Source organism: Cervus canadensis, chromosome 6 (assembly GCF_019320065.1).
Source record: "Cervus canadensis isolate Bull #8, Minnesota chromosome 6, ASM1932006v1, whole genome shotgun sequence".
In the NCBI taxonomy this organism is placed as follows: domain Eukaryota; kingdom Metazoa; phylum Chordata; class Mammalia; order Artiodactyla; family Cervidae; genus Cervus; species Cervus canadensis.
The window spans coordinates 42,862,157-42,888,317 of record NC_057391.1 but is presented as its reverse complement, the minus strand read 5'-3'; the positions used below and the strand labels follow the sequence as shown (position 1 = coordinate 42,888,317).

The window sequence follows — 26,161 nt, the reverse complement described above, 5'->3', positions numbered from 1 at the left end:
TTTCTGACATTTTTACCCTCCTTCACACATTCCAACCACTGGCTTCATGAATTTATGTCATTTAACTAGTGGCTCCATAAGCTTCTGAATTGGTAACTTCTGTTTAAGGTAACGGAATCATTCTTCATATATGGAATTTCTAGCATTACTGGGAGGTACTCTGACCAAGGTATCCTATATCACTGTTTTGGTTTTATCTCTTAGCTCAACGGCTTTTTTATACAGACTTCTCCATTTATATACATGGTCCAAAAACTTTGTATAACAACAGAATATTAAATCACAAGTGACTGAGGTAAAAACATTTTTTGAGAAACTAGTATCAAGCAATACTACAGTATAAAATAAAGAAAAAGTAATCATTTGGTAAAGATGCTTTACCTTATGTGCATCAATCAGAACAATGCCTCCTTTCTCAAGTGGTTCCTTTGTTCCCAATAACAATTTTCCATCAAAATATCCCACTGCAAATGGTCTGTCTTCACTGAACCAAGCAATGCAAGTTACAGACACTAACATGATAAAAAACAAAATAAAAATTTTAAAAAGAAAATGAGAGACTTATTTGTCATTGTCTCACTTTAAAAGAGACTTTGCAAAAAATATATACCACTAAAACTACTGAAAGTAAGTTTACAAATATCTCTTTAATGCATTTAGACAAAATGTAGGCTTAGAGCAGGGATTTCATGCAACCCACTTTAAAGGTGTTATTTTTAAGTGACAAGGAGTATCTCATTTTTAATCTTTCATTCTTTTCAAGTGGTTACTGAAAAAGAGAAACAAAAATTGAATTCCCTTGCAGATTTTAAGTCATTTTAGGTTCACTCCTTTTGGACCAGAATCCACCATGAAACTAACAAGTGAAATAATCCAACTCTTAGGTAAAAAATTACCTACCCTTTCTTTTGCTTAATATTGCCTATTCCGTGTGTTTGCATATTCTATCAAACATGTTATATTCTAACAATCTATATCCATATTTGTTTTAGTATAGGTAACACCAGAAGGCTACAAAAGAAGTAAAAAACAGTTTCTGTGGGAGTACAATGGGGACATGGGAGTTGAGTAAATGTGAGAAAGACTTTGCATTGTATACCTTTTTAGTTCTTTTTTTGCCATGCCATCTGGCATGTGGGATCTTAGTTCCCTGAACAGGGATCAAACCTGTGTACCCTGCAGTGGAAGTACAGAGTCCTAACCACTGGACTGCCAGAGAATTTCCTACTGTATCTTTTTAAACTAAAATTTTTGAACCATATGATGGTATTATCTATTTTAAAAATCTAAAAAAATGAACCAAAAAACCCCCCCAAAAACCTGTTCTATTCTGTTAAGAGTACCACAGAAGCTGGGACTAGGATCTTTGAGATATTCTACTCCCCCAAATCACCTAACAGAACTGTTCAGTATGATGCCGAGCCATCCAAAATGGAGAGAGTGAGAAAATAAGGGCTTCCTAGTATGACTCTCAAATCAGGAACATCCCTCCCCTCCTCCTCCTTCCTCATTTCCTTAATTTCACACATTTGTTAACAATTTCATCTCCATATATGGTTATTATCTTTTTTCCTCTTGGACATTCTCAACTTTCTAGGGAGACCTCAAGAGCACTGTAAGTGTTCAGACACTTACACAAAAGATAAACAGTAATTTAGGTCTTATTTTGGCAGTAATGTGTGGTAGGAGTTGATAGAGAACTATCTTTCAACCTAGCAGCTAACTAAAATGAAATACCAACTGGGCAATTTAGAAAACATAACCAAAAGTAATATTTACTCAGCATGTGCCAAAAGAGTATATCTATTTGATTAGAGGAAACACTTTCTCAACCAGATACAAGTCTAATCATTTACCATCCTTTCGATAGCAATGCTCCAGTTCTCGACGGTGCATGGTGGATACATCAACAACTTCAATCAGTCCTAGAGATCCATCCATCCGTCCCACCAACAACAATTCTGGAGACTCTCCTGACCAGGCTGTAGATGGACCCTCTTCTGGCCAAGCCAGAGCAGATACCCAGTGAGGCTGAATATCTACTAACCCTTTTCCTCCTAGAGAGGGAAAAAAATCTTAATTAGTCGTCACTTAATTCTTAACAGCAATAACAAAAACAAGTACTATTTAACAAGCTCAAAGCAGTTCCCAATGTCATAATAGCCTACTAATGAATAAGACAGCAAAGCTGGATCCTTCATTTCTATACTACATTTGATTATCAAATTGAGTTTTTCTGTAACTATTAATAGCAAAAAGAGATAGTTTTTATACGAGAAAGAATAAAGGAAAATAATCAGTATACAAATGTCACTTAATTTTCCTAATAATTACTGAAAACCAAGTTAACATATGAAATTCATCTATAGTTAAGGCTAGCAATTCCTCAAATAAGCAAAAGCAAACAAAAATACTGGTAAGCCGAAGATTACAATAATAATTTTTATTTTCCAGAGATACATTAAAAATCAACAAGAGTTTGTACTTGTGAAAGAGACAAAATTAATAGAAGTATTTCAACTGATTCAAAAGAACACATATCTAGAAATGTAGTGATTGCTACTTCTCTAATCCTAGGCCGAATGCTGAGTGATACATAAAAGTAATTTTTAGTTTACAATTACCAGGTTAATTGAAACTCTTAGAAATAAAAGTCAGAAAATGAACACTCTTTAATTTAAATCATACTATGCATAGATTTCTACAGTTGGTAAATAGATTGTGAGATTCAAGGTGAAGGGAAGCCAATGTTTGAACTTAGAAGGCTAAGAGAAAGAGCACCTTCAGTAGTTTACTAGTATTTATGTGACTCTTACCATTAACTTGCCAGATATTCACCATCTTTTCCAAAGCCCCAGCTAGGTATTTGCCACTGATACTCCAGGAAACAGGTGAGAAACTTGGATCACTGGGTGATCCTAGGCTTTCTTCAGCATCACCTTCCCTAGAACACAAGAGATAATATGGAATTCTAATCCATCATCCAAAAGGAAACTAAATCCTAAATCTTAAAATAAGGGTTTTATATAGACCATAGTACATATAGAGAGACTTACATTTCAAAAGCTTGGCTAGTAGTATATGACAATCACATAATTGCTAGTGTTTGTCATAATGTGAAAATTGTAGAATTACCAGAGTTTTACTTAGACAATTCATCATTTAATGTACTACATAATTTGTCAACAAAGATATTCTGATTCTGCATGATTTATACATATGATTATTACTCAGGGAACACTGATTCTTGCTTGCCTAATAGCTAGGGAAGTTTTATATTTAGCTATAAAAATAGAAAAGATGCTACACTGTGCTACAGAAGAAATATCATTACTCTTAATTCCTAAATAATCCTTGAAGAATGGTAGAAAATAAACCTATTGTTTTGTAGAAATGAACATGTTAGCAGAGTAGACCTTGATTTAATTCTGAGTAAGTCCAGATACTGACAGTAATATTTTTATCTTCTAAATTACTATCTAGAAGGACTTGGTGGTCCAGTGGTTGAGAGACCATCTGCCAATGCAGGGGACAGGGATTCAATCCCTGGTCTGGGAAGATTCTACATGCTGAGAGGCAACTAAGTTTGTGCAATGCAACTACTGAAGCCCCTGGTGCCTAGAGTCTGTGCTCCGCAATGAGAGAAGTCACCACAATGAGAAGCTCATGCACTGCAACTAGAGAGTACCCCCTACTCACCACAACTAGAGAAAGCCCACGCCCAGGAATGAAGACCCAGTGCAGCCAAAAGTTCATTAATTAATTAAATACTATCTTGCAAAAAACCAAAAACAACACACTGGAAACTATTCTGAAATAAAAAATTGTAAAAAACTTTAGTGACAATTTGAGTATACTAACACAACCAAGATGAAGCATGTTTAGGATTCTCCTATTTTTAAATGTTACCCAAAGGAGCAACATCAATACTCACAATCTGTTGAACACACAGGTCTGTTGCAGTGAATACTGCTTCTTGGTGACATTCCACACCCGGATGGTGCCATCATTGCCACTTGTAGCCAAGAGTCCTTTTTTATTACACCAAACACAAGTCATTACCTAGAAAAGATAAAAAGTCCAGCAATATGTGAGCAAGTTTTAATTCAAATGATTCTGTAATCTGAAGTTCTATCAAATTAAAAATAAATCTACCATGAAATTATAAAAGTATCCATGTTATAAAACAATATGCATGGTCTAATTCTTTCTAATTGGCTTGTAAATACACACCTATATGAGATATACCTTTAAAACACTATGCCCAAACTCATTTGAATTATCTTAGACTTGTTACAATCTTTACTAAACATGTTTGTTTAATTAAAAAATGTTTTTTAATCCAATAAAACACAAGTATTCAATATGTTCTATAAAATAAATTACAAGACTAAAACATGACTTTTAAATTGAAAAAGTAGAGGTCAGTCTTCATTTCCTAAACTTCCCTTGTCACTGCTCAGGTGCCCAGTGGGTTAGATTAAAACAGTAGAGTCAATTTCTTCTCCTCCGCATATATAAGCTCTTATCTTTCGTGAGGTTATTCCTTTGGTTTTCTTCTCATTCCCCATCTGATATTCCCATTTGTATCAGGTTATATAGTATACAACATACACATGTAGAGAAAGGAGAGTCGGTAACTAGCAAATACTGATAATTTAGCACACACATGTGTGTGCGTATGAGAGAGACAGAGAAAGACAGACACACAGATACACGTCCCATGATCTAAACTTGAAGCTCTTGGAGAACAGCAGAAACTATTTTATCTTAGATAAGGTGATCAACACACTTGGGGCTTAAAATACATACTCTGTTCTGATGCGCCTCCAACTTGATAAAGGAGCATTTTCTGAGATCTCCTCCCATATCAGCAAGTGTTTGTGGAGTGGTTTGGTTGTCGCGGTCATGTGCAGCAAGAGTGCGCACAAGCTGTTGAGCAGCCCATTGCCTATGCTGTGAGGACAGCCTTGAGGAGAGGCAGCAGGCTGCCAGGGCATTAGCCAGCTCCAGAGGGCCTACAGCAGAAGGATCATAGGAAGGATGGGCATACAATTGGGCAGTTAAACCTGCTTAAACAAAACAATGAAATGATGCCCGGGTGAGAGCTGGTGGTGGTGAACAAACAAAAATGGGTTAACCCATCTTTTAAGAATTAGCACTTTTTCAAGCAATCATTTCACTAAGATATGCATACAAGTTATAAAGCACTTATCTCACATAAAATTCTATAATAAATCTGATTCACTGAAAATATACATTTATATACATTAATCAACAGTCTTTGCTCTAAGGATACATAGACTGAGAATACAGCAGACATCAGTTTAAGGCCAAGGCAGAGCGAGCATGTCCTAAAAAATAAGAGTTTGGCTTTTGCTGCTCAAAAGTGATCTTAATAGCCAATCAAGGGCTGCCTTGATAGATCCCAAAGCCCATTTCTCTTGGCCAAATGTGAAGAGAAGGGTACACAGTGTATTTAAGTAGTCCCTTCAAGTATATCGTCTTAAGACAAAGAGAAAAACAGCACTACTTTATATAAATTATATTACAGAAACCTACTGTGATTATTATCTATGGTGACTCAAACCATACTCGAATAAAATAATCTAATTAAAAAAGACAAATTTGGTATATTTTCTAGTATTTATTTCCATGCACAATGATAAGGTATCCATGCACTTTTCTTATGATCTAACTTAACTACACATTGCTCAGATACTCAGTCATGTCCAACTCTTGGCAACCCCATGGACTGCAGCACGCCAGGCTTCCCTGTCCTTCATCTCCCAGAGCTTGCTCAAACTCATGTCCATTAAGTCAGTGATGCCATCCAATCATCTCATCCTATGTCGTTCCCTTCTCCTCCTGCCTTCAATCTCTCCCAATATCAAGGTCTTTTCTAGTAAGTCAGCTCTTTGCATCAGGTGGCCAAAGTATTGGGAGTTTCAGCTTCAGCATCAGTCATTCCAATGAATATTCAGGACTGATATCCTTTACGATTGACTGGTTTGATCTCCTTGCTTTCCAAGGGACTCTCAAGAGTCTTCTCCAATGTCACAATTCAAAAGCATCAATTCTTCAGCCTTCTTTATGCTCCAACTCCAAAGAAGTGCTCAGCCTTCTTTATGGTTCAACTCTCACATCCATACATGACTAATGAAAAAACCATATCTTTGACTAGACGGACCTTTGTTGGCAAAGTAATGTCTCCACTTTTTAACATGCTGTCTAGATTTGTCATAGCTTTTCTTTCAAGGAGAAAGCGTCTTTTAATTTCATGGCTGCAGTCACCATCTACAATGATTTTGGAGCCCAAGAAAATAAAAATCTGTCACTGTTTCCACTGTTTCCCCATCTATTTGCCATGCAATGATGGGACCAGACGCATGATCTTCATTTTTCGAATGTTGACCTTTAAGCCAGCTTTTTCACTATCCTCTTTCACCTTCCTCAAGAAGCTCTTTAGTTCCCCTTTGCTTTCTGCCATAAGTGTGGTATCATCTGCATATCTGAGGTTATTAATATTTCTCCCAGCAATCTTGATTCCAGCTTGTGCTTGCTTCATCCAGTCCAGTATTTCACATGATGTACTCTGCATATAGGTTAAATAAGCAGGGTGACAATATACAGCCTTGACGTACTCCTTTCCCAATTTGGAACCAGTCTGTTGTTCCATGTCCAGTTAACTGCTACTTCTTGATCCGCTTACAGGTTTCTCAGGTGACAGGTAAGGTGGTCTGGTATTCTCATCTCTTTAAGAATTTTACACAGTTTGTTGCGATCCACACAGTCAAAGGCTTTGGCATAGTCAACAAAGTAGATGTTTTTCTGGAGCTCTCTTGCTTTTTTGATGATCCAACAAATGCTGGCAATTTGATCTCTGGTTCCTCTGCCTTTTCTAAATCCATCTTGAACATCTGGAAGTTCATAGTTCATGTACTGTTGAAGCCTCGCTTAGAGAATTTTGGACATTACTTTGCTAGCATGTGACATGAATGCAACTGTGCAGTAGTTTCAATATTCTTTGGCATGGCCTTTCTTAGGGATTGGAATGAAAACTGACCTTTTCCAGTCTTGTGGTCCCTGCTGAGTTTTCCAAATTTGCTGGCATATTAAGTGCAGCACTTTCACAGCATCACGTCTTAGGAGTTGAAATAGCTCAACTGGAATTCCATCACCTCCATAGCTTTGTCATAGTGGTGCTTCCTAAGGCCCATTTGACTTCAAATTCCAGGATGTCTGGCTTTAGGTGAGTGACCACACCATCAAGGTTATCTGCGTCATGAAGACCTTTTTTGTATAGTTTTTCTGTGTATTCTTGCTACCTCTTAGTAGTATCTTCTGCTTCTGACAGGTCCATCCCACTTCTGTCCTTTATTGTTCCCATCTTTGTGTGAAATGTTCCCTTGGTACCTCTAATTTTCTTGAAGAGATCTAGTCTTTCCAATTCTATTGTTTTCCTCCATTTCTTTGCAATGATTACTGAGGAAGACTTTCTTATCTCTCCTTGCTGTTCGCTGGAACGCTGCATTCAGATGGGTATATCTTTCCTTTCCTCCTTTGCCTTTTGCTTCTCTTCTTTTCTCAGCTATTTGTAAGGCCTTCTCAGACAACCACTTTGTGCTTTTCCATTTCTTTTTCTTGGGGATGGCTTTGATCACCACCTCCTGTACAATGTTACGAACCTCCAACCACAGTTCTTCAGGCCCTCTATCAAATCTAATTCCTTGAATCTGTCACTTCCACCATATATGTTGTTATATAATTCATCACATATAACAATGCAGAAACATTTTAAAAAACATATATCGAACTGATTAAAAGACTGTATTTAAATCATATGAAACTTACCTTTCTTTTCAACTTCTGACTTATCATAATTAGGTCTCAGTTTGGCCCCTTTGTCTGCTAGTAATGCCACAAGGGCCTGAGTTACAACAAAATTTGGGGAGGTTACAAGCTTATTCTCTTCAGCAATTCCTCGGAGAAAGCTAGGTAGAAACTTTCGCTGAATTGGATCATCAACTGTGGTTAGATTTACACCTGTTGCAGCAGAAATCAAGTTCTGAAGAGGCAATCAGAACAAACACATTTAATTTTTAATTTTGGAAAAGAAGCTTTTTACTTCACAAGTTTCTTTTAATAATTGGTTGGAAATAAGCAATACAATAAGAAAAGCACTGAAAACTATCCTACCTGTGTACACAACTGCACCAGGAGCTTTGCAGCACTAGGAGTGTTTGATGCTAGACATCCCACTGCTGTGCTCAGATAGGCCAGGCAAGAAATGGGCTTGTTGGCCTTGCTGTGCCCACCTCGTGAACGTTCTGAAGTGCTTGCCATGGCAGAAGGACTGGTGGAGAGGCCAGCTCTCCCTGCTGCAGCCAAGCACATTAGTCGAACCAAAGTCCGGATATCTGTAAGCCCTAGAGATTCAAGACCAGCAGCCAGGCTACAACTGGAACCACTGCCAGAAAAAGAACACACTTTAGATACATAAAGAAAATAGATTTAAGCGATCATTCGGAGCCCCACATACAATCCATAGCACCAACAACCAAAATAAAAGGCAAGTTGCACTATCCTAGTCATACATGCCCTACTGTATGCATGTATGTAAGAGATGTCCTAAAATAAAAACCTTGAAACTGTTATTGAAACTTTTATTTGTTTTAATAAATATCGACATACACTTGAAGTATACCTGGATTATCAAAGTATAATTTAGAGGAATGTTCATAAACCATGAATTTTCACAAACTGAACAAACCTATGTAACCACCTTCCAGATCAAGAAACAGAACACTCCAACACCCCAGAAGACTAGTTGGGCCCTTCTCAATCTCCAGGACCTCAAAAATAACTACAATCCTGATGTTTAAGGCCATAAATCAGTTTTGCCTGTTTTTGAACTTCATATAGATAGGATAATAAAGTGTGTACTCTCTTATGTCTGGCTTCTTTTATTCAACATTATGCTTGTAAGTTTCATCCATGCTGTTGCATTATTAGCAGCAGTTATTCATTTTCATTGACACACAGGCATAACCTGGAGATGTGGGTTCAGTTCCAGACCACGACAATAAAATGAATATTGCAATTAAGAAGGCCAAACTTTTTTGGTTTTCCAGTGCATATAAAAGTCATGCTTATACTATACTGTAGTCTGTTAAGGGTACAACAGCATTATGCCTAAAAGAACAATGTATTAATATATAGCTCAATTTAAAAATACTTTAATGCTAAAAAATGTTAATCATCTAAGCTTTCAGTAATCTTTTCGTAACAGTAACATCAAAGATCACCGATCACAGATCACCATAACAAATATGATAATAATGAAAAAGCCTGAAACAGTCCAAGAATTACCAAAATGTGGCACAGAGACATGAAATGAGCAAATGTTATTGGAAAAATGGTGCCAACACACTTGTTCAACTCAGGGCTGCCACAACCTTCAATTTGTTAAAAAAAGCAAAAACAAAAACTAATATCTGCAAAGTACAATAGAGTGCAATAAGAAAAGATATGGCTGCCTATACAAATGAAATTTACCACAATTCATTTCTCTATACAGATGAGAGCATGGGGCTATCATGAACAGCACTGCCATGAATGTTCTTTCCCACAACTTTGGGAACACATATGTAAGCACATCTGTTGGATATATACCCAGAAGTGTTTTTCTGGGTCATAAGTACATTAATACTCACTTTCAGCTGGTACTATCTAAGAGTTTTCCAAAGTAACTATCCTAATTTATTTTTGCACTAGCAGTGTATGAGTGGTCTAGATGTTTCACATCCTCATGAGCACTTTTCTCCCCTCAGTCTTTTAAATTTTAGCCATTTTGATGGGTGTGTAGTCATATCCTACTTTCATTTCTCTGAAGAGTAATGGGGCTGAACATTTTTTTGTTCATGTTTATTGACCATTTCAAGATCTTTTATATTATTTTGTATTGTGTCCATTTTTCTTTTTCTGTCTCTTATTGGTTTGTAAGAATACTTTATATATTTTGTTGGTCATATGCATTGCTAAGATCATCTCCCATTCCAGGGCTTTTTTTTTTTTTTTTACTTTCTGACTTTTTACCTCCTAAATGACTTTTGCTGAACAAAAGTTCTTTTTTAATGTAGTCCAATTTATCAATTTTTTTTCTTTAAAGTGAATGCCTTTTGTGACTTAAGAAATCTCTGCTTGTTCCAAGATCAAGAATAAAATCTTCATTATCTTACAGAAACGTTACTGATTTATGTTTTACATTTAGACCAAAAAGTCACTTGAAAATACTGGCTTTATATAGTTTGAGGTTGGAGCCAAGACTCATTTTTTTGCTCAAGTGAATAAACTATCTGACCTAGCCCAAGTTATTGAAAAGATGATCCTTGCCTCATTGCTCTGCAATGTCATAAATCAAATTATAAATCAAATGTTAATCTACACGTATGAGTCAGTTTCTGAAGTTCATTTTCCATAGACCAAACTGTCTATTCTTGAGCCAATATCATATAGTCTCATCTAAATTTTGAGTTTCTTCCAGGGTCCTTCTGTCTTCGTTGATTTACTGTTAAATATCCCTATTTAATCATTTCTTAAATGGATGTCTTTTAGGTATTCTTGGTTCTCTTCCCTTTTTTAACATTACACTCCACAGTATGAACACAACAGGAGCCTCCACAATACGCAGGCTGACTTAGCTATACAGTTGGTAAACTCTGCAGAAAAACTCACTCAACCTTCAAGTTTTACCCTACACCAAATGGATCAATGGTCTTAGTTTCCCATTTCAGATAATAAAATGTTTGCAGTTAACTCAGTTACTATAACGGCAATATTTTCTGCCTAAAAAGACCCAAACATTAACTGAATGACTGACTGACTGAATGAATAATAATGATGACTATTGGCTAATTTCTTTCATTCAACAGTAGTTATTCAAGTTTCTAAAACTTCTATTTCTTCTTCCCAAACAATACCAGACTCCTGTCCAATATGTACCAGAAGCTAACTTAGTATCTTTTGACACAAAATAACACTTACCTGACTGAGAGAAGAGACAGAGCTCTCATGACCATGGTTCTGGCCAGAAGAACCTGAGCAGCAGCCGTCACTCTCCTTAAAGCAACCACCCGGTCATGAGGATTTGCTAAGGCAGCTGCCTGTTCACCCAATGTTATTCTCCCAGAGGAACTCTTTTCTACAGAGCCATGGCAACCTGAAAAATGTAAGATTTTGCTCAGTTTTCAAGAAAGTAAGGAAAAAAATAGCCAAACTACTGAAAAATTTTCCCTGGGTAGCTAGGTTCTAGGCTACTAGGAAATAAAGCAAATCAATGTATTTTGCTCATCCATAAAACTTTGTTATATAGAAAATGGTTAGGGAGAAAGAGATATTTCTAAGTCAATAAATAATTATAGGAAAAATATGATTCTTGAATTTTTCTGGTTTTATTTATTTTTGCTCATGTATCTCTTCCACTGATATTAACAAATATAGAAAAAATATAGTTTTAAAAATATGCCTTGAGTACATATTTAGTATTTCATAAAGTAAAATGTCACCCAAATTAAAAAATACTACAAAATAGTTTTTGTTTCCAGGTTTCTCTTAACACAAAGTTAAAAAAAAAAAACAACTATTCATTTTATAAATTCTTTTTATCACTTGAATATTTTATAAAAACAAAAGAATCAGAAGTTAATATTGTATTATACCTTCAAAACATTAAAATACCTGGCTGAAGATAGTTGATGGGATAGAAAATATTGAACTCATTATTATTAACCTCTACCTTTATTATTTACTTTTCTAAGAAGTAAATTAATATAGACTCTATAAAATCCATGCCAATCAGCATTACAAGTTTACCTATTTGCATCAGAGTCTCTTCCATACTGTTGGTTGCTGTTACCATTGCTACTGATGCTCCTAATGGATCACTGTCAGGGAACTGAACTGGTTCTGGTACAATGCGGCGGTCGTTTAAACCAAGAGGGCCAGCAAGTAATTCAAACTCTTCTTCACCCGTTAGCTTTTCATCTTCATCAACATCCAACATGTCCCAGTCTTCTGGAGTTTAAATAAAGAAATGGATGGTATGTAAATATAAACACGACACAACCCTGCTGGCAATGGTTACTGTGAGATAGGTCTAAGATGCAGATGGATTGAAAGCCTAGTCAGTGCCTACAAAGTAAAATATAGCACCGTCTCCTGGTGACACAACTAAACTGCACTCTGGAGTCACAGTGGGACTAAGGGAAAGGGAGTGAGGGCAAATCCATTTAAACCAACAGCACATGTTACAGTTGGTCATGGAGGTTTCAACTAAAAAAAAATACTGTTATGGGGCCAACAAGGAGTAATTGACCCTGTCCATGATCATTAGGAAATGAGTTATTCCAAATAAAGGAATGCTCCAGATAAACTGATGCTTACTTCTTTATTTTTTACTTTCCACAATTAGGATGAAAATTCAAAATGTATTCATACTTTACCTACTTTGAAAAAATATACATGCCACACAGAAATTAACATTCTGTGGGAAAATATTAGAACCCAGGTCTTTTTCCCTTGACTTTTAAAACTAGGGCTATTGCTATCATACTATCTTGAACCTTTGGGGGGAAGTTTAAGTTGACGTGTATGTAAATACAGAGAAACATATGAAGATTAAGTTTTAGTAACAGATGTTAAGTAGAAGGTACATACAAAAATACATGTGACATAAAGAGGTTCTCAAAACAACTACCTTCATATACACTGTCCTGCTTGCCAATAAGATCTGGAGCTTGTCCTTTGTACCTGCACCAAACACAAAGAACATTGTGTTTTCTTTCATATAAAACAATTATTACTCCAAAGTGGAAATTATGTCATTAGGACATTCTAAAAGGTCATTAATAAAGCAACACAAAATAAAAAAGTATGTTTCATGTTATGGAAAGTCAAAGTGTTAGTCGCTCAGTCATGTCTGACTCCTTGCAACCCCATAGACTGTAGCTCGCCAGGCTCCTCTGTCCACGGGATTCTCCAGGCAAGAATACTGGAGTGGGTTGCCATTTCCTCCTCCAGGGGATCTTCCCAACCGAGGGATCGAAACTGGGTCTCCTGTGTCTCCTGCATTGGCAGGTGAGTTCTTTACCACCAGGCGCCACCTGGGAAGTCCCTTCATGTTATGGGCTAATGTAATAAAAACTACTGGTATGTAGGTGTTTACAAAATCAGTGATTATTTTATCAAATAACTGTGGAAGTTTCTGGGTGACCAACATAAATCTTTTTTTCCCCCCAATTTATTTATTTATTTTTGGTTGCACTGGGTCTTCACTGCTCCATGTGGGCTTTCTCCAGTTGCAGTGAGTGGGGGCTGCCCCTCACTGCAGTGCACGACCTTCTCACCGCAGCGGCTCCTCTTGTCGCAGAGCACAAGCCCTAGAGTGCTCACGGTCTAGCAGCTGTGGCACATGAGCTTCAGCTGCTCTGCAGCATGTGCAATCTTCCTGAACCAGGGATTGAACCCATGTTCCCTGCATTGGCAAGTGGACTCAACCACTGGATCAGCAGGGAAGTCCCCTACATAAATCTTTTAATCAAAGCCTATTCCAGAACACTTTAAGGGTTTTAATAGTTGACAGTAAGGGCAAAAACCTACTCATTAGCAAATTAATTGCTATTTAGGAATATAAAGAAGTAATATTTTCATGGAAGCTTGTTTAATCTAAATAGTCTATTTTTTAAATCAAGAAACAAGATCTTAATCAAGATGTCAAAAATATGGTGAAAAACACCAAAGGAAAAAAAGGAACATAAGCCTCCTAAAGGTTAAAGCAAGGTTAACACAATTTGTTAACAAATTTAAGATTAATACAGTCAAACTCCAGTGAAGGACCTGAGGCCATACCACTGTTCCCAGACTATAGACTGCCACCTCTGGCAGGAACTTGAATTCTTCCACCTCCCTCATCCCTGTATCTAATTCAGCAATCATAGGACTTTATAAAGGAAATAAATAAAGTGAAAGTGAAGTCGCTCAGCCGTGTCCGACTCTGTGCGACCCCGTGGACTGTAGCCCACCAGGCTCCTCCATCCATGGGATTCTCCAGGCAAGAGTACTGGAGTGGGTTGCCATTTCCGGTAATTCCTCACATAAAGAAAACTACAATCCCCATGTCTTAATGAGAGATACTTTTAAATACGTCAGCCAGAGGGTCTTGATATCTACACAATTTCAAGGTACCTTTCAGAACTTGTCGCCTTGGATTTGGTCTTCAGGGCTAAGTACTTTTCCCTGCAGCTGCCGCACAGCAGGTAGTATGGATTTCCACTTCCACATTCACCACCGAACCAGCCATCCACATAGGAGCCGTTGCTGCGATAGCCCTGGCGGTTTGCGCTGCGCCCGCAGCCTGGGTGATTCCTCTTCATGTGCTGATTGAAGTTGATGACACTGCATTCACACAGCTCACACACCACCACTTCTTCCCTGTCTTCAGACTCACAAACATGCTGCACAAAATGATTTCATATTACATGATTAGTCAAGTTAACATAAAATTAAGAAGAGGTAAACAGATCATTTATATTAAACTACTTGTTTACATATGCTGGAATATTTGCAAGATGTTCATCAAAGCTATAACAAATCAAAATTCAGATCACACAGTCTGAAGGTGTTCTCTGCCCCTTCCTCACACTAAGTGACAATAAAAGTAACTGACTATACTACTGAAAAAAAAACTATTAATAAAAACAATCTGCCTCATCTCAATTATTTAAAATCCCTCCAATGAAAACTTTTATCTGATCATAACATGCATATCTATTTTCTGAATTTCTAAGAAGTCATTAGATTAATTTATCTTATTAAGTGAATATGGTATATGATCTTCCCTATAAAACTTACACTTGTGAACTTCTCAGTTTCCCTGCTACAAAAAGTGCAATGCTAAACAATGTAAACATACAAACCCACCATGTACCCTGCCCTTTGATGGACGTATTTACAAGATCTAGGTGGCACTGGCTCCTAGAATGAGGCACTACAGTGATTAAACAGAACCTATGAAGGAGAAGAGCATGCATTCAATAGCAAGATAAGCACAGCAGCCATGTTGAATACCCGGCAGAGTTGATTGGGATCTGATGCTTATTTTGTAATCTATCTTTGATATTAGAATTAAATGATCACAATATGGCTCTATTCATCTAGTCTGGGGAGAGAAGCAATAAAATCGCACAGAGAAAGCAACAAGCGAGACTTTTTCTTATTAGATTGTAGGTATCAAGGTAACCTCAAGTGTTAGAGCCCCAAACTTCAGGATGAGATGTCAGACTTTTCAGAGTGTTATAACTCTAGGCAAGGCTGTTATTAGTAAGCTGTATGAACAGGAGGGCAGGAAAATAAGTCAGAGCAGCCCCCGCTGCAGTCACACACACCCAGGTAGGCCAATCCAGTACCTCTGGGATCCACATTCCCAGAATATCATTGTCACTGGTCAGGTCTTGTCCAAACATAGCTTCCATCGCTTCATCATCAAGATCAATTTCCAATTCCTCATCTAAATTAAAGTCATACAACGCCCCTGGGTCTTGTTGCAAAGATATTCCTTCTCTCCGACTTTGATTCCTGTGGGCCTGCACAGAGCGGTATAACCCCGCTCAGAACAAAACAAGAAAGGCATTTTATTTGCATGTATAAAATAATTCTAAATATTTCGCCAGTTCTTAACTGCCGTACAACGCAGGTTAAGAGCCTATCTCAGCTGACTTACTGGACTCCAAATCATAAACATAAAATTTTACCTATCGTATGTGCTTCTTCTTCTGTGAAATGGGGATAACAGCATTCATACCTTGCATAGTTGCTGATAGGTTTAAATAAGATAGTCCATGTAAAATATTTCATAAAGTTTGTTATACAGACGAACACTAAATAAATGTGGGCTGTTATTATCCTTTCAGTTTTTTAAAATTAGTCCCTTTCACTATATATTAAATATACATCCTATATGTTCTAGGACAGTCTCAATGTCTCTGTTCCTATAAACTACTGAATCATTATTTATGTTTTAAGAATTCAAGGATTAAACTCTGCTTTGACAAAAAATATATTCTAGATTTCAGTTTGGAAAATATATTCCCTATAACTTATATTTCATAGGCCAAGAACATAATTTTCAAAATATTTGCTAATGTAACGAAAAAATACATTTTTGCTTATCCAGGGCCTTACCTAGTAGTGAAGCCCTGAAGTCCACAAAGTACATCAGAAAAGCCAGTGCCTACTTGGCACAGAACTCTTTCTAGTTCCTTCTCACCTGTGAAGTCTTTTTTTTTTTTTTTTTATTAGTTGGAGGCTAATTACTTCACAACATTTCGGTGGGTTTTGTCATACATTGACATGAATCAGCCATGGAGTTACATGTATTCCCCACCCTGATCCCCCCTCCTACCTCCCTTTCCACCCGACCTGTGATGTCTTAAACATGTATTTTCACTTCCTAAATTATGTTTCTTGAGGGCAGAGAGAGCATTTATGAAATTTCTCAGTATCTACAAGTGACTACTAAAGCCTTCTGCATCCAGAGGGAACTTAAAAACAAATTTATGAATGTATGCTGTGATTTAAATTAAATAAAATTATATAAATGCATAGAAAGTAATATGCAAATAGTTGCTCTTTGAATGTGGAAGTACTGATTATTTAGTATTATTAATCTACATCTTCTTTAATGTTTCTTTTACATTGACTTTAAAATATAAACAAACTATATAATACTTTCACCAAGAGAAGGATGTGAAATATATACTTACCTGCTCTTGCTAGCAGTGTTCGAGCAGCTAAATCAAACTTGTGCCTTCTTGTTACTGCTGAGCGACCCCTAGCTGGCGGTCCACTTCCAGAAGCTGTATTCTCTGCATGATCCAGATTATCAGCACTAAAAGTGCAAGTGTGAAAGCAATGCACATTTTAGAAAATCATCATGAACAGAAAACACAGATACTAACTTGGTTGCAATATGTTTTCCTCCAAGTATTATCAAGAACAATATGTTTATGATAAAATTTTGAAATATATCTTTCATGCTTGGCAAAGTTCCTAAGTTATAAATGTCATATTGCTCTGAGTAGTAATATTATCTGATTTTGAAATATACCAACCATGAAATTATGCTTAATACAAGTTTAAATTCAAATGAGGTCAATAGCCTTAACTAAATCTTAAATGATTATATACTTAAAATCTGAAATGACTGGGAATCCTTGCCTTGGAGCAACAGATATTTCAAAATAAGCTATGGAAATATTCAGTGAGCTTGTCAGAAAAAGCCTGCAGATTAATATAAGACACAAGCCCCAATATGACATCATGAACTAAAATGAAATGAAGATTTAAAGTCATAAGAAGAGCTGAATAAGGAGCATTTTAGAAAGAATTACAGAATATTTTTTACATTTTATTTTTAATTGCATGTTAATTGCTTTACAATGTTATGTTGGTGTCTACATTTCTTTTTAGGCTAGGCACTATTACAGAATTTGTTTTGCAACTTTAAAAAAGGGTGTATTGCATTGGATATTAAAAACTAAAGATGAGATGAAAATATAAACCTATATTAAGAGACACAAAGATTTCTACTGAATCCATTTCTATTGAATGCATCAAATCAATTATATAAAAATGAACATTCTAGTTATTTAACATATAATAATATTTTATCAACATGTTCATTTTATTTCAGAATAGACAGTTTTTAGTTTGTTCTTTTCAGCAATTTTATATTAAAATTATTTCCTTATTTTCATAAAAATATCATTCAAGTCAAAATCTGTCATGTCATTTTTACCCTTCACATAAACATAAACTTGTAACTGAAATGTCCATCTTTTCATATATCTCTAGTTATCAACTTTATACATTGGAGGCACCGTTTATAACACATAGAGCAGAAATATGGAAATTGGAATTTCACCTTTCACTAAAGCCTTCCTCCATTTCAGCAGCATCAGCTGACGGTATGTCTCCTGGTGACTGCAAATAACAGGGATCATTTGACTTCCCACCACTGCCTGCAACTGCTGCTCCGTGCCTTGAGTCAGCTGTGCTGCCTGACTGGGGCTCCTCCTCATCTTCGTGCCCAGGGTGCTCTATCATCCACATGGCAAGGACGGTGATGTTCTGGGCATCAGCCTCGCCTCGAGCACCTGAACGGGTAGAAAAAAGGTCTAATATTGACTTTGGGCAAAATAATTATTTCTGCTATCAGTTTAAGAGTGCCTGCTATGATGCAACTATAATTAAATCTTGTATTAAAAATCTTATCAAGCTTTATGGCCTCTTAAAAAACATATCGCCCTTAATAAAGATAATGTTTCTCATATCTGCATACACTGATACTTAAAAAGTTACAGTACCTGTGGCTTCCATGGCTTTTGCAATCTGCCGGAGAGAGAACCCCATTTCTAACAAGGGTACTGCAATCGCTGGAGGAGGAGGAGAAGTTGAAAGTCTACTGCTTGGGTCTGACAAGGCTGAAACAAAAGAAAGAGAGGTAAAGTCCTAAATATCACTATATACCACGAGTAAAAAGTGTTCCTTTAGTGACCATAATTCCCAATTTTCTTAATACTGTCCGAATTTAATGAAATGTTAAAGAATTCACTAATTGAATGTGATTAAATTTGATAGAGCTTCTCAAGGTTTTTCTTAAAGATAAACCAGCTATTATGAAATAAACCTGCTGAAAACAATAGTTAATATTTTCTTTTTTAAAAGTTTCCTATTTACAAAAAATTTTTAATTTTACAGAAATTTTAAAGAATAGTACAAAAAATTCTTTTACCCCTGAACAACTGGAGAATAAGTAAAAGACATAATGTTCCATCTTCCCTGAATATACTAATACATCACTCCTACAAATAACAACATTCTCCTGCATAACCACAATGCAACTATCATAGTCAGGAAATTCACAATTATCTTCTAATCCAGATTCTAGTTTCAAGGAAAGTCCTGATTAATTTTTTTACAGCAAAGGATCTTATCCAGGATAATCTTTACATTTAATTTTTCATGTCTCTTCAGCCTCTTTTAATCACTTTGATATTTAGAAGATTCCAGGCCAGTTACAGGGTAGAAAGTCCCTCAATCTGGTATCTGCTATTTCCTCATGACTAGATTCAGGTTGTGCTTTTTGGCAGGAGTATCACAGAACTGATGTTGCCTTCTTACTGCATTCTATTAGATGGTCCATGATTTTATTTTGTCTCATTACTGATGATGTTAACTTTGATTACTTGAGTTAACCTGGTACCTGCCAGGTTTCTCCACTGTAAAGTTAACTCTTTCTTTTCCTTTGTAATTAATAAGTATTTGTGGGGAAGAAACTCTGAGAATATGTAAATATCTTATTCTTCATCAAAGTTTCACTCAGCATTTATTATATTGGGGTTTCCCTGGTGGCTCAGACAGTAAAGAATCCACCTGCAATGGTAGAGACCCAGGTTTGATCCCTGGGTCAGGAAGGTCCCCGGGAGAAGGGAATGACTATCCACTCCAGTATTCTTGCCTGGAAAATCTCATGGACAGAGGAGCCTGGTGGGCTCAGTCCCTGGGGTTGCAAAGAGTTGGACGAGACTGAGTGACTAACACTTCCCCTTTCATTTGTTTACTGGCTGAATTAATTATCATTATGATAGCTGACAAATGATGGTAAGATTCATCAGTTGGTATTCCACTCTAAAGCAAAGCTCCTCCTTTTTCATATGGTTACGGATTCTTATTGCATTCACAACTTATTATCTGTTAGTATAATTATTGTTTTTTATGTCCCAAATCTCCCAGATTTGGCCAGTGGATGCCGTTCCATTCTAATTTCTATGTCCTTCAGGCCTGTGTCCATCATTCTCTGAGTATTTCACCACTTTGTGGCACAAGCCCTTCTACACTCATCTCATACTCAGACCTGAAGTGCCACTTCTCTCAGAAGATCAAGGTTCCTTCTTATAGAGAATAGTATTTAGAAGATAGGATTTTGGCACTAGGTGTGTGTACTGCTATTGAAGCATCACTGCTCCAAGGCTCTCTCAGTGGACAGCTGCCAGTGGAGGCCCTCTTCAACCTACATGGCTCTGACACCTAGTGCCAGACCGTGAGGACACTTCCTCACCCCAGCTGGACTCAAAAGCTCTATGCCAGGCCACTCCACGCACACAAGTTTTTTTCACCCAAATCTGGCTCTGACAACCCACTCTGGTCTACCAAGCTACACACCTCCCTTACCCTGCTGGCATGAATGCCTGCCTAGACTGGTCTCACTTAACCGCTTTTGAATTGGATTAGTAAGGAAGAAGGGAAGGAGGGAAGACTATAATTCTTATTTTTGCTTAGAAAAAAAGTCATTACTGCTACCGTGGTGATAGCCCTGATGTATCTGTTGAAGTTCACCCTCTTGCCATGAAAGATAATAAAGGCTAGATTTACCCTCACCTTAAGCAACTAAAAAAAAAAGACAAAAATTATCAAACAGTCTGCAGATGAATAGGCAGTGTGGGACAGTAATTCCTGAAAGAAGGGAATCAAATGAGGCAAGGTGTAAAACTGCCTTAGCTTACGGCCTGGAAAAAATTTCCAAACCTGCAGATCAGGGAAGGCAAATTCAAGCTAAACTTAGGAGTCTCTCTGAATGGTGGCGACAAAGTACAGATTCAAAGGTGGCTAGAATGAACAGGGTAGGATACCAGATACCAGGGTAGGATACTCTTTTCATCTGTGTGAAAAGAAGAGAGCTACACAGAGAACTCCAGAAATGTGCAGAGGGTCCTCGTCACCTCAAGCCTTCCAGCTAATGCTAATACAACAACTATCCAAAGTCAGGGAAAGAATCACCCAGAAGCAGCAGGCAGAACAAACCTTAGAGCTCACATGAGGTTGAGAAGCATTTGTGTTACAACAAGCCAGAATGAAAAAAAACTTTGTAATAATGAGGCATAAAGCACTGGATAGAATACTAAACAAACTGAAGGTTGTCCTGGTCCCACCTAACAAAGCTTAAAAGGAAGTCTTGAAAGACTCCAATTGTTTTCAAGTTACTTAACTGTATTCTAGAACAAAGTTAAAGTACAATTACCGAAGTACAAAATATCTAGCATTCAACTAGGTAAAATTCACAATGTCTGGTATCCAATAAAAAGTTACCAAACATGCAAAGAATCAAGAAAGCACAATTGAATATGAAGAGACAAATTAGTTACTAGAAACAGACCTATAAATGAGAGAATTGATAAATTAAGTACAACAGATATTAAAACAGATACCATAAACACAGTTGACTCTCATTTGTGGATTCCATTATCTGCCAATAATTTACTCATTAAAATTGATTTATAACTCCAAAATCAATACTCATGGTACTTTCACAGTCATTCACATGCACAGGATGACCAAAAGATTCAGTCTCCTGAGGCATTTACTTCCAGCTAAGGTCACACAAGGTGATGCTGTGTATTCTTGTTTCAGTTTTTCAGACTATAACAAGTATCCTTTTCATGTCATTTAGTGTAACTTTTTTTTTTTTTGCATGTTTTGTGCTTTTTGTTGGCGATTTCATTGTTTAAAATAGCCTCCAAGTATAGTATTGAAATGCTGTCTAGTGTTCCTAAGTGCAAGAAGGCTACAATGTGCCTTATGGAGAAAACACATGTTAAGCTTCACACATGCATGAGTTAATAGTGCTCCTGGCCATGAGTTCAATGCTAACGAATCAACAATACATTATATTAAATATGGTGTCTTTAAATTGAAACACACATAAAATAAGGCTGTATTTTGATCCCTTGACAAGAGTGTGATCAGAAGCTCGCAAAAAACTAGCCCTGTATTTTCACCAGAAATAGTGGTTCCGTTTTTGCTAATTCTGTGTTCACAGAACATAACTGTTCTAATAATGAGAACTGTTATTCCATGTATTCCATAAGGTAGAGGAAAGACAGAGTATGTTAAACAGACATGGAAAATTAAAAAAAATATATATATAAAAACTTCTAGAAATCTACAATATGAAGGGAAAAACACACTGAATTTCCCAAGACCTCTGGGTGCTTCCCTGGTGGCTCTTACGGTAAAGAATCTGCCTGCAATGCAGGAGACCTGGGTTCAATCCCTGGGTCAGAAAGATACCCCGGAGAAGGGAATGGCTAATCACTCAAGGATTCTTGCCTGGAGAATTCCACGGACAGAAGAGCCTGGTGGGCTACAGTCCACAGGGCTGCAAAGAGTCAACATGACTGAGCAACTAACACTTACAATTTCTCTATAAAAAAGGCATAATTCAATCTACGGCTTCAAATCAGAGAAGACAACTCAGTTTGATGAGGAAGATTCCCTTTAATTAAAAGCACTGTTTTACCAGAAAGAAACTCAAAGACTTAGAAAATGAACTTACAGTTGCCAAGAGGAAGGGACAAGTTAAAGAGTTTGGGATGTCACGTACACACTGCTATATTTAAAATGGATAACTAACTTGGAGAACAAGATGGCAGAGGAGTAGGTGGACGTGGAGTGTATCTCTCTACACGTGGAGTGTATCTACATCAGGAATATACCTTCAGACATAGAAGAGCACACAGAACACCAGCTGAAAAGAGATGGGAGTACCTGATCAGCTGAAAAGAATATATAGAACCACGCAAAACTCAGTAGGTTGAAGGAACTAGGGGGGAAAACAGGAGAGTTAGTAGGACTGGATCTGCCCTCAGCGGGTTGGGAAACTGAAGCAGGGGTCCCATACCCACATCAGGGCAATTGTCTGAGTCAGAGAAGAAACATCTAAGGCTGAGAGTGAAACAGCTCATCTGTGGCAGCCTAAATGGAATGAGAATCAGACAGTCCTTGCCTCAGCCATACATAACCAGGACAGGGACGCAGTCCCCTGGAAGGCGTGGAGGCTGGGAGCTGGAGTTTAGGGACTGTGGAGGAATGCCAGGGTGAGGGCTGCTACTGACTGCGGAGAGACGGATTGAGGGGAGGTGAGGGAGGAGACTGTGGTGGGAATTGCCTGTGGAGCAAAGGTGGGCAGGTATGGAAGCAAGGCAATACTGCTGAGTCATGTGTAGGGGATGGAGCCATCACCATAGCCTCTTTCCCCCCTCACGCCAGCAAGGGCAGCTGAGCAACAGAAAAGTTGGCCCATTAAACACCTGACACACTGAACAACAGAGTAGGACCCACCCAGCATGCCCCTTTAAGTGCCTGATGCCCGGAACTAGAGGAGGACCCCACCCAGCATGCCCCTTTAAGTGCCTGATGCCCGGAACTAGAGGAGGACCCCACCCAGCAGGCCCCTTTAAGTGACTGATGCACGCAGGGGACTAGAGGAGGACCCCACCCAGCAGGCCCCTTTAACTAGAGGAGGACCCCACCCAGCAGGCCCCTTTAAGTGACTGATGCACGGAACTAGAGTAGGACCCACCCAGCATGCCCCTTTAAGTGACTGATGCACGGAACGAGAGTAGGACCCCACCCAGCATGCCCCTTTAAGTGACTGATGCACGGAACTAGAGTAGGACCCACCCAGCAGACCCCTTTAAGTGACTGATGCACGGAACTAGAGTAGGACCCACCCAGCATGCCCCTTTAAGTGCCTGACATGCCGAACTACAGAGTAGGACCCCAGTCAGAAAGAGAAAGATAAATATCATATTCTGACGCATATATTCAGAATCTAGAAAAATGGTACTGAAGAATTTATTTACAGGGCAGCAGTGGAGAAACAGACATAGAGAATAGACTTATGGACATGGTGAAAGGGGAGGAGAGGGTGAGAAGTATGGAAAGAGTACCATGTAAACTTACATTACCATATGTAAAATAGACAGCCAATGGGAATTTGCTGCATGACTCAGGGAACTCAAACTGGGGCTCTGTAACAACCTAGAGCGGTAGGATGGGGAGGGAGATGGGAGAGGGAGGTTCAAAAAGGAGGGGATATAGGTATACCTATGGCTGCTTCATGTTGAGGTTTGCAGAAAACAACAAAATTCTGTAAAGCAATTATCCTTCAATAAAAAAATAAAGGATAACCAACAAGAATCTATTGTATAGTATATGGAACTCTGCTCAATGCTATGTGGCAGTCTTGATGAGAGAGGGGTTTGGGGGAGAATGGAAACATGTATATGTATGGCTGAGTCCCTTCATTGTTCACCTGAAACTACCACAACATTGTTAATCAGCTATATGCCAATACAAAACAAAAAGTTAAAAAAAAAAATCACTGTTTTAGTGAAGACAAAACACAATGCCCACATAATCAAGTCCCACACATATGGAATGCCAAGGTCTGGGTTTCAAAGTGCATGACAGCACACGCACCTGTGCGGTTGGCTGGCCTTGCTGACTGGGAATCAGGAGAAGTTAAGCTTTGCCTTCTTCCTACTTCATCAGAAGGAGAGGTTGGTAAGGATGATATTGGAGGAGTCTGTGCTCGACGTGTGGGAAGCACAGTGGTAGTTGGGTAACTAGAGAACATTTGCCTTTAAGGAAACAATAAAGGTTAGCATAAAAATCCAATTAGAAAATAATATATACATAACAATCTCCTTATAGAAATATGCAACCTGGAAAAACTACACAAGTTGGCTACAGTTTAACTGGGGAGAGGGAAGATAGACTCTGCAGTTTTAAAAATCATTATCTCATAGGATGCTTTTACCATAAAAGTAGTAATACCTTTTCATTTGTTCAAGCAAAATGAAAGTGACATGACAAGTAGGGAGAATATAGAAATCAGGAAAATAGATTTTTAAAAAATCTCTGCCTTCGTGGCGCTTTCCTTCAATTACAATACTAAGATGACAGGAGTATTTTGGTAGGCATATTGTAGTTAGACAATAAAGAAGACTTTTAAAGATAGATAACTTATAGTTACTTCAGATATATACATTTACTAGCTAGCCATGAAAGTATTCACATGGATTCAAAGTAATAGTCTATAGGTAAGTTATGGAAACAAAAGATAAGTGCCTAGTCACACAACACAAATGAAAAACAGTATATGAATGTCAACAGTGTGGACGGGTAAAAGCACAGGAGAAGTAACCCCTTTCAGGCTGAGAAGGCAGACACCAGCTAAAGAATAAAGTTCAGGAAGATCCTCACTGACTGACTGCTCTTTAGATTTGCCCAACAGAACTAATGACAACTTTTTAAGCATCAAAAAAGCACTGTCAACCCAGTTAAGTAACTATGATATGATGAGGGCAGCTGTTCCCTGATTTTTCTCATGTTAAATGATGGTAAGCCAGGGGAGACAACTGCAACTCTACTAACACAGTCCCACCCAATATGAGGTAAATGCAGACTAAAAGGAAAGAAGGAGTCACAGGGCTGGTGAATGCCTCTAGGGGCAAGGGAGCATTATTTTACCACTGAATCCCATGCCTATGGAGTTTCAGGGCAACAAAGAGTTACAGTGCTACTGATCCTCTGTTGATGCCTTGAATTCTTAATTGCCAGAAGGATTAAAACACATATTAAAATATCCTATCAATATTCTTTTCCTCCTTTCTCAAACAGAAGTAACTCCTGGAGCTGTGTTACTTAAGAGAGACTAAGAGATAGGCAATGTGTGGGGACTGGCCACTGGTATAGCTACTAGGATTAACACTCCTTCTGCCTAAAAAAACAAGAACAATAATTTTTATTCTGTGGGCTGAAGCTCACTGCATCAGAATCACAGAGACTTAATTCAAACGCAAATTAGGCACCACACTGGACCTACTGAATGTGACTTGCTGGAAGATACAGCCCCAGAGCTTTAGAAAGCCTCCCAGATGGCTCTTGAATACAACAAAATTTTACCATCATTACAATAACAACCACTCTCCTACTCTCTTAAGATGTCAGTCTACACACTGGAAATAATGAGCTGTCAATTAAGGGAAGGGGGGAAAGAAATAAGAAAAGGGAAAATAATCATTCTGCTTCCCTTAATTTCACTTAAGCCCTAGTTAAAAGAGGTCACAAAACAGTCTGTCTCCAAGGATGTTCACGTAAAGGTTTTCATTTGGAAAAGAAAAAAAAAAAAAGAAAGGTTTTCATTTTGTCTAAGCCTCTGGCAAACTGAAGCAAAAAAAGAAACAAACATTCTTTGGAA

The 26,161-nt window shown here is 37.8% G+C and overlaps 1 protein-coding gene across 13 annotated transcripts in view; it reads right to left on the bottom strand.

The window, feature by feature from the left end:
- Positions 1 to 26,161, bottom strand: part of HERC1 (HECT and RLD domain containing E3 ubiquitin protein ligase family member 1) — a 203,239-nt gene that overhangs the window by 32,853 nt on the left and 144,225 nt on the right. For 8 of the 13 annotated variants that reach the window (XM_043471713.1, XM_043471722.1, XM_043471720.1 and 5 more), the window contains 16 exons: positions 24,379 to 24,539; positions 18,423 to 18,539; positions 17,981 to 18,212; positions 16,821 to 16,945; positions 15,444 to 15,664; positions 14,245 to 14,513; positions 12,758 to 12,810; positions 11,875 to 12,075; positions 11,047 to 11,221; positions 8,200 to 8,470; positions 7,855 to 8,068; positions 4,813 to 5,072; positions 3,935 to 4,062; positions 2,817 to 2,944; positions 1,857 to 2,057; positions 382 to 512 (listed from right to left, as the gene is read on the bottom strand). In XM_043471713.1, coding sequence (XP_043327648.1) covers positions 382 to 512; positions 1,857 to 2,057; positions 2,817 to 2,944; positions 3,935 to 4,062; positions 4,813 to 5,072; positions 7,855 to 8,068; positions 8,200 to 8,470; positions 11,047 to 11,221; positions 11,875 to 12,075; positions 12,758 to 12,810; positions 14,245 to 14,513; positions 15,444 to 15,664; positions 16,821 to 16,945; positions 17,981 to 18,212; positions 18,423 to 18,539; positions 24,379 to 24,539 — 2,887 coding nt within the window. The remainder of the gene's footprint in view (positions 1 to 381; positions 513 to 1,856; positions 2,058 to 2,816; positions 2,945 to 3,934; positions 4,063 to 4,812; positions 5,073 to 7,854; positions 8,069 to 8,199; positions 8,471 to 11,046; positions 11,222 to 11,874; positions 12,076 to 12,757; positions 12,811 to 14,244; positions 14,514 to 15,443; positions 15,665 to 16,820; positions 16,946 to 17,980; positions 18,213 to 18,422; positions 18,540 to 24,378; positions 24,540 to 26,161) is intronic. The other 5 variants (XM_043471724.1, XM_043471725.1, XM_043471719.1 and 2 more) reach the window with 4 other exon arrangements.